The sequence below is a fragment of the Argentina silus genome (genome assembly GCF_951799395.1).
Source record: "Argentina silus genome assembly, chromosome: 17".
NCBI lineage: Eukaryota > Metazoa > Chordata > Actinopteri > Argentiniformes > Argentinidae > Argentina > Argentina silus.
In genome coordinates, this window is record NC_139671.1 from 7,376,989 (window position 1) to 7,386,632 (window position 9,644).

Consider the following 9,644-nt stretch of genomic DNA (forward strand, 5'->3'; position numbering starts at 1 on the left):
CTGATGGGCACTCCTCTCAGGCTGCTGGGCTGGTGGAGGGAGAGGGGAGGGTGATGGGGAGGGGGGGGGGGCGTTGGGATGGCTCCATTTTTTCCTGGCATCGCCTTAATGATGTCCTCATGCCATTGCATTATGTAATGTGCTCTCCATTAACGTTAAATCATCCTCGCACCCCGAGCCCTATCAACTAGGAGGACGCACAGCGTGCTCTGTCTGTGTGTGTGTGTGTGTGTGTGTGTGTGTGTGTGTGTGTGTGTGTGTGTGTGTGTGTGTGTGTGCGTGTGTGTGCATGTATGTGTGTGTATTAGTGGCAGAGATGGAGGCGTTTCACCTGGACAGGCACAAAATCAAAGTGCATTATCAGGAGAAGATATGGATTTTTTATTTGGATTGTTTCCTGTGTCCCAAGACCCTTTAAAGACTAAACGGTTGTGTGAATGGTACTAGAGTGTTAACATATTATATTAAATTGCCACTGATATTTAGATTAGACGCGTAGACACAAACAAGATGTACACTGATAATATGATGCGGTATTTTCACTGACAGCATCCAGACGCACACTTGAGTGCTATTTTATGTTCTACATTTGAGGACAATAACACTTGAGTGCTATTTTATGTTCTACATTTGGGGACAATAAGAGACAATATTCTGAGATGTGAAATATTCATATAAATGTTTGGATGGTGTGTTGGCACTGACAGTTTGATATTTACAGCACACAGGTTTAGTACAAGAGCTCTAACCCTAACCCTAACCCTAACCCTACTAACCCTAACCCTAACCCTAACCCTAACCCTAACCCAAGGTGTTTACTACAGCCCTCTGACCTGCTGCTCCCTGCTTGTATCAAAGGGATTGATCGTGGGTTGCGAGCATGTCACAGTAGCACTCAAAAATAGGACAAAAAAATACTAGATTGTGTGGTTTAACTACACATAAGAGACACTAATGATGGTAAGATAAGACAGGTTTGGATCACAAATTGTACAGGCTTTAGGCCGTTGTTATAGCGATGACAAGATAAAGGGAACCTCGTTCAGTAAGGTCACGACTCTCACAAAACCAAAGTGTGGGTCTCCAGTGGTGCCCAGTGACTTGTCCATAACTATTGTTTCTCCTCCTAACTTTCTGCTGGTGGGAGAAATGCCTCCAAGGACATGTTTCAAAGAGTGTGCCATCAAACTGAAAGGCTGCTCATGTGAAAGGAAAAACCCCAGCCTTAGCAAAGCAGCCACGGCTTAAGAGGGTGGATGAAGTAGAGACTGTTTGCTTTATTTATTTATTTATTTTTTACTAGTGTATCGATGTGGCTCTGTGGTTTCATACTGTAGGCTGTAGATTTGCCTTTCCATGTAGCATGAATTCCCTGCACACTGCTATTCAGGAAGTTTTTTCCGATTTTAGTCCCACAATTCAATGGAGCAGGTTAGGGGGCAGTAGCGAAATTGAACCAATTACCATGAACAACATGATTGAGCTACAGATGGCGTTTTCTCAGTATGAATGAGGTGTGGATCAGTATGTTGAAATATGTCGCTTACTGAATACATTTGACTGAACAGTAGGCACTAAATAGTATGTAGTATGGTTAGTATGTAGTGGATACTTTTAGTAAACAGTAGGCAATATGAGCTTTCGGACACGGCCATGTTGTCCTGTTGCTGGTAGCTTGTGCTTGGGCTGATTGTTTGTAAAAGATGGATAACACCTGCATTTGGGCTGCATTGCTTCCTGTGTCCTTATATCCTTGGTTTGTTTGGTATATGTTTTGTGTGGATTTTAAGTAGCATGGTTTTTTAACAAAAACAGATTATATATAAGGAAAGTTAAATGAAGTGCTGATATGAAAGGAAAGCTTGAATATGATGGAAACTTGCATTGAATAGAAACTGATCATAAAAATATGAATTAAAAAAACTGCAGTTTTTGTTTGCCTCTGCTTTACAATAGCTGCTCAAATGAGATATGATTATGGGGAAATTGCATTAATGAAAACAATTCAACAAAGCCTTCAATTAGCTGTGGTGTCTTTCCTCGCATAGTCATTGATATTCATGCGTGACAGTTTAAAGGGCTCCCTTGAGTTCAGAGTGGAGTGTCTGGGATCAGAGACCAATCTCCCAAATTACAAAGTTGTTGTCCCTTAATTGTCCCAATACACACAAGTGTGGCTCTAATTACAGAGTTTGCATGAGCATCATCACATCCTCCATAGTGCGTCCCGAAAGGATCTGGTTCTCCTTGCCTCACTGCCTCGCGTTCATGTCCCCTGCCCAAATTGCAGTAATGAAGGTCCCCATCCCCTCTCTCCCCAACCAGAGGTCAACCCCACCACGGGGCACTGATCCGTACAGCCATGGACCAGGAAGTGTCACGACTTACTGCTGTGTGCAGCTGACTCTGCAGGAGGACAGTACACGGTTCCCCATGGCCTCGCCTCCACAGCCTGGGGCCCGGGGGCCAGGGCCTGGAGCCTGGAGCCTTCACACTGCTTCTCACAGGGCCTTGTCCCTTTGCTACAGTATACTTTATCTTAGCCAAAAGATTGGGATGCAAATACAGGCTCTCACATTTCCCTGTCATGCAATTGTCTCCACTGTGTGTTAGGTGGAGATAATTGACTGCTTTTTGCACATTTGCCTGGGTTTGATTTATTGCACTCATCAGGGCTATGCATGGGGAGACGTTTCGCAGAGGCGTCTTTTTGACTGAAATGTCATTGATCCATTGATGTATCGATCCATTCAGAGCCTGTGGTCCACAATGGTAGGATTTAGGCTGAGCTCAGTCTCGGTTCAATTGGTTGACCTGGATATTGAGGATATTTTTAACATGCCCCTCAGTGTGCAACAAAATACAGCACAGCAACTGACACAATCCGAAGGAGACTGCGAGGCCTGATAAAGAGTCGTTGGATTTCATCAGCCCAATCCTCCTTCTTTAAATTCAAATAACAATATTTCAACATGTTGTGCTTCATGAGTTATTTATGCCATGAGACATTATTTTAGCCAATGACAGAGTGGAAAAAGGGACGAGGATGCTGTTACTCACTCCAAAGACTTCGCTTATCGGGACCTATCGGAATCCCAAATGTCACACGTGATAAATAAATAGTGTGACACAGTGAAACGTAAGGGCATGGAGTGCTGCTCTCTGAGCATGTCCTTATCACTGGGGGACAGCAGCGGTACGACAACATGAGGACGAACAGGAAGTAATAACATCTGAAAAGATCGATAAAGATCGTCTTTAGTTCCTCTCGGGGCCCTCAGTCCTCCCATGGCAACCAGTTGAACCCTGTCCTCATCCACCCTAACTCCATCTCCCATTGAAGCATGACAGAAGACCAGGGCCCGTGAAAGCTGTGACACTGAGGGACATACACTATTTGGCCCTTAAGAGGTACAACTTAAGCAATCTATACAGTGCAAGCCCAGAGGTTTGGGGGGAAGATGTGCAAGATGTTGCAATAAAACAGGCAGTATATTTTCAGGATATGTATCAAGGCCTGATTGGGGTTATTAGAATCTTGCTTTTAGTTTGTTCACTCAAATTTAGGAAATTATGTTTTGAACATTGACATTGACATTTGACAGAGTAAGTGGTCAGGCAACAGGGCGTTTGTCAGAAGTCATAGTAAAGTCACTGTCTCATTTTTGGCTGAAGCCCAACCCTCAAACATGACTGATGATGTTAATAACTTGGAGCAGTTTGCTGTTGTTAAATCTTCATAAATTATAAGTAATACAGGATGACTGTAACTGCAACCGTGATCCATGAGCACTGCGGGCTATCACAAAAATGATGCAATCAACGATGAGGTTACTCAAGTCTCACCTGAGGCACGTAGAACGCCTGAGTCTGACATTGCAGTGAGCTTCATCAAAAAAAAAAGCTTGTTGCAATGGTTTTCACTGTGTGAGTGGATAGTTGAGATCGGAGAGGGTTCTCCAAAAGCTCACAATAGAAAAGAAAGAAAGCAAATAGTGACATTTATTCCGATGAAGCAAATGTGGCACAACTACAGTACAATCAAAAAGGCAATATTATTATAGACTTACAATCTTATTTCCATCTCCTGTTGCACACACACACACAGACCACAAAAACACAGATCACGCACTGGCTGGGAGGGGGGAGGGGGGTTGACGGTTGGAGGGGGTGGTGCTGAACGAACAGCTCCGAGAGTAAACGTGCGCTTCGGCAAATAAAGTCATCACAGAGCTCCGACAGCGACACTGTCCCTCTCGATAGAGCCAGTCCAGCCATGAACCAGCCGAGCTCCCCATCCTCAAGATCCGCGTTCAAACTTTTGGAGCCCGTCTCACCCTGACCATGAAGAGGCAAAACGTGAGGACCCTTGCCCTTATCATCTGCACGTTGACCTACCTGTTAGTTGGCGCGGCTGTCTTCGATGCCTTGGAATCTCAGAAAGAGACGACCCAGAAGACGAAATTGGACGATAGAAAACTCGAAATTAGGAACAAATACAATCTGACTGAAATCAACTTCGATGAACTCGAAGAGGTGGTGTTGCAACTAAAGCCCCACAAAGCCGGGGTACAGTGGAGATTAGCTGGATCTTTTTACTTCGCAATCACTGTGATTACGACCATAGGTAAGATCCTAAACTTGACGTCATTCATTTGATCAGGATTATTGTTGCCAGCACTCATGCAAAGCACATGACTGCAGGTGATAGTCAACACGAAAGTCGCCATAAACCATATTCTTTCAGAACCAATAATGATGGTTTGCTGGTACCTGGATGTCCATTATAGTCTATAAAAATAAATTATTTGTTTTTGCAAATAGTTACTTATTTTATGAGCTTGTACCAGGTTGGGAGTCGTGAAGACAGACTTTAATAGACAAGATAGAAGTTAACGATGTTTATTTGGGACCCTGACGCATTTTGGATGGACTTCTATAAACAGTATATGGAGCTGAAGTTTGTATACATATTATCGTGAACATGTTATTATAATGTTCTCTAAATAAGCGTTGGTTTTACGGCTTTCCTACTGCATCAGGTAGCCTATGCTCAGCCTAACCTCGGGCAAGTCTTTCCTATCTTATAACAAAATATATCGTATAGCAGCACCTTGAATCAAGGTCTCTCCCAGTATATTCTGTAGATATGAACATAAGACATGAGAAGTTATGAAATGTGCTTTGAAGAAAATCATCATTAATCACAGTGGACGTGCACTGAATTCTCAGGCTAAGCCGTTTTTAAATCTGCACCTAGAATAAAGACAGTAAAAGCATGTTAAAAAGGTAAAGAAGGTACCTGCTTTCCTTTTTTGGTGCAAAATAATTTTAAACAAAAAGTATATGGAGCATGTATTTGGGAAATGACAGGTTAGGTCCATTCGGGGTCCAGAAGTGATAATCCTATTTGTTTTACACAAAAGTTTTCCTATTCAGTCTATGGACATACTGTAGGCAGTGGAAAAAATGCAATCACCCTCATCCCTAAACCCCCATCACATTTCCCACACACTCATCCGTTATCCCTGACCTGCATACTGTCCTCATCCATAGCACCTCATGCCATCCTCACCTCAACTGCTCCACCTTCATTTTCATTCCCCCTCACCTCCTCCTCACTAACCACCTGCTCCCCACTCTTACACCCACATCCACATTATCATCCCTACCCTCAGCCCCATCCCATCCCTACCCTCAGCCCCATCCCTACCCTCAGCCCCATCCCTACCCTCAGCCCCATCCCTACTCTCACCCCCATCCCTACCCTCCCTCCCTACCCCTATCCCTACCCTCACCCCATCCCTACTCTCACCCCCATCCCTACCCTCACCCCCATCCCTACCCTCAGCCCCATCCCTACTCTCACCCCCATCCCTACCCTCAGCCCCATCCCTACCCTCAGCCCCATCCCTACACTCACCCCATCCCTACCCTCACCCCCATCCCTACCCCCACCCCCATCCCTACCCTCAGCCCCATCCCTACCCTCACCCCCATCCCTACCCTCAGCCCCATCCCTACCCTCAGCCCCATCCCTACACTCACCCCATCCCTACCCTCACCCCCATCCCTACCCTCACCCCCATCCCATCCCTATCCCCACCCCCATCCCTACCCCCACCCCCATCCCTACTCTCACTCCCATCCCTACCCTCACCCATCCCTACCCTCAGCCCCATCCCTACCCTCACCCCCATCCCTACCCTCACCCCCATCCCTACTCTCACCCCATCCCTACCCTCACCCCCATCCCTACCCTCACTCCCATCCCTACTCTCACCCCCATCCCTACCCTCACCCCCATCCCTACTCTAAACCCCCATCCCTACCCTCACCCCCATCCCTACTCTAAACCCCCATCCCTACCCTCACCCCCATCCCTACCCTCACCCCCATCCCTACCCTCACCCCCATCCCCAGCCTCACCCCATCCCTGTCCCCACCTGCCACCCCCGCCTCCCCTCTGTATTTGGTGACTGGGCCAGTTGTCAGTAGTGACCTGGGGTGTAACCCTATCACGTGTGGACTGCTAATTGAACGCTAACCTGATCCTGGTGGCTGTAACCACATGCTGTAATTGTGAGCCCACAGGCTGGCAGTGACACAGTGTTTGGCTTTTCACTCTGCCGTTAAATATTGATGACAACACCAGACACCGTTCCATTGGTCTCCCAGCACACACCTAGCACTCAGTATACTGTCCCTATACAATAACACATAGTCACGACCCCGTGTACACACCCACAATAACACAGCTACAGCTCTGCAGACACTCACTAGCAGGCCACAAAGACACCTTAGTGCAAAAATAGATGGCTTTTCAGGCAAATTACAAGGTCGGCACATTTTGCCTTTGCCTGTCCAGATCCCTTGACCCTTGACCCTTGACCCTTGTCCCTGCGTCCTTAACATTGTGTTCAGTTAAATAATCAACAGCTTGGAAAAATAGCAACATGTGAACCTTTGAAAAATGAGAATGGACGGTCATGGAGAGATGGATTCTGAAATAAACTGAAATAACCTGTGGGACATCTGTGAACAAATTAACAAAACAGGGGAACCTTAAGCTCTTGAGTAAAAATGAAACATCTTATTCCCTGAAAAACATATTTTGTGGAAAAAAGACATCTCAAATCATTCTGACAAAGTGGTTATGCTTCACGATTCACAGTATTTCACCAGTGGAAACAGTTTGCAACAGCCTCCTATGAGGACTGGCTCCAGCATGTTCCTATAATTCAGCCTTTAAACGCATGTCTAAAGCAAAGGAGAAGGGAGGAAGGCCGCAATCAGGAATCAGTCTTCGCTCTCCAGATACAGATAGAGGGGGAGGTGCTGTATGTCCAGTTCATTTACTTACCATCTCCTGGGAAAGATTGTTTCGATGGAAGGTATGCCGCAGGGGGAGAATAAATAAGCGTGGAGTTGGAAAGCACTCTCAGAGTCACAGGAGAGCTGGGGCTTTTGGCATGGGGACAGTTTAGATAAACTCTAGGGGAACTTTCACATCAGAGCCCCCCTGGTAATAGGGCCATACCAGTCTGCAATTCCCACGTCACTGAACACTGCAACACTCACTGAACACTGACTGGACTGGGGCCTTTTTGGGGCTAGGGACAAGCTTACCAGCAGATACTACACTGAACACAGGAGGATTTAGAAAAGAGGAGGAATAGTTATCAAAAGGAGAGCTCATGTTATTGCCCGCTGTGTGTTGTGTTAGATGACAGGTCTCACCTGTGACTGTGTCTGTAATAGCATCATTTTCAAAGTACAGGATGATTCCCGGGCATATTATCCATTTTAGCCCTGGTATACTCTCTAGGCAGCTGGCTTTGCTTATCTGTTGGATATAGCAGCAATTGTCTGCTCGCTGTAATGTTGAGGTCATGTGTATTTGTTTAAGAGAACATTTGCAATTTTGGGTAAAGCTTTTTTGTGGCACGGAATATGCTCTAATATTATATGAAATGAGAGAAGATTATAGTCACAGGAAATGCAGGAGATGGAAAAGTCTGTTGATTTTAAAATCCTACAGTAAGAATAAAGTGAAGGATCAAACCCTAATCCCCATCTCTGGCCTTTTGTTTTGTCCTCATTGCAATTACCACACAGAACACACTCATTAGACATGTACATACACTCCACATTTCTTTTCACGAACAAATGTCATGTTCATTTATCTTCATAGAACAAAATAGCCCATGTTCATGCTATGAGCTGAATTTCAATTCCTTTTTTATATATACTAAAGTTGTACAGTAATTCTGTTGTAATACAACTAGTACTACAGTAGTACCGCAATAATACAACTTCTGTTAGCATCCTGCAACCTTTTCTATACAAAGTCAGGTTCCACATGACAAGACCCTGTAACACTCTGTATGTGTTCTGTACTGTACAATTTGTGTTATGTATCATAATATGTATTAATGCTGAATAATATAACATACTGTAGGCCTAGCTTTCGCTAGATTGCTTGTGTGCAGTACATAAATCATTTCGGCCCTTCAAATCAACACTTGTTGATTTTGGCATCATAAGGCAACTCAATATGTTGATAAGCACTCAAGTCACATTCGTAGTTCATCATACGAACCAGGTCATTTTTCATATAAATTGAGTGTTCTGCTAATGACTACGGATGATAGAATACTATAACTAACCACTGTGAAACAAGCTTATCTGTGTCTATAATTGACTTCTGTTTTACAAAGTATTTACTTAGTAGACACAGAAAAAGAGTACCGGGAGTATTCTGTTCCCATTATTATATTAAGGGGAATGTGGTTGATATGTGCATGCTACTTTATCTAACTTGTATATGGATAATGGTAAAGACTTATTAATGCACTTATTATTATTCAATTCAGCATAAGAGGTTGTAGTGCAGTTGAGTGCATTAAGATTTTAATTCTAAAGCACTTCTGAGTATTCTATTAAGTACCACCTTAGGAGGGTGTCATAAGTCGTACCCTCATCTATCTCTCTGAGTCACAATGCTGCTTCCAAAAGAGGATAGACACTTCTCCTAATATACTGTATGGAAATAGCATGCTAACTGTGAAGGCTTGTAGGGGCCAGTGGTGAGTGAGTATTCTCTTCTGATGTTCAATTATATTACGTGTCCTCCCCTGGCTCTTACATAAAGAAGGAAAAATCAAAACAAATAACCTTGCATAACCGAATGGCTGCAATACACTGAGGCGCTGCCCTCTTTGCTCATGATCAAGACACACTTAGATGAATAGTGACAACGTCTCAGGATCCCTGAGTGTCAGTGGCACTAGAGAACAAACATCCAGCCGCCACTATACCAGCAGCTAGGCTGCCACGGCAGATAAAGCCATCATTACAGGCGGGAAAAACACACACGCACACACACACACACACACACACACACACACACACACACACACACACGTTCACTCTTCCACACCTCACACGTAACATGTTGAAAGCTTGAAGCAAAATTAATTCATGTGATCTCTGAGAATGATTTGTCAAATGTCTTAATGGATTTTTTTCAGTGTAACCTTTTTACGACTGCTGTTGTATACAGAGAGACAGAAAAAATAAATCAACTGGGACTATTCCTGACCATTAAAGCTAGTTCATGTATCGTACAAAAGCTAAGAGAG

The 9,644-nt window shown here is 44.3% G+C and overlaps 1 protein-coding gene across 1 annotated transcript in view; it reads left to right on the top strand.

Moving 5' to 3' along the window:
* Positions 1-4,335: 4,335 nt before the first annotated feature.
* The window catches only part of kcnk3a (potassium channel, subfamily K, member 3a), a gene marked incomplete at its 3' end in the record, with an annotated part of 22,902 nt that continues 17,593 nt past the window's right edge, over positions 4,336-9,644 (top strand). The window contains exon 1 of the mRNA XM_083688851.1: positions 4,336-4,627. Within this exon, the coding sequence (XP_083544977.1) occupies positions 4,345-4,627 (283 nt within the window). The 5' untranslated portion in view covers positions 4,336-4,344. The remainder of the gene's footprint in view (positions 4,628-9,644) is intronic.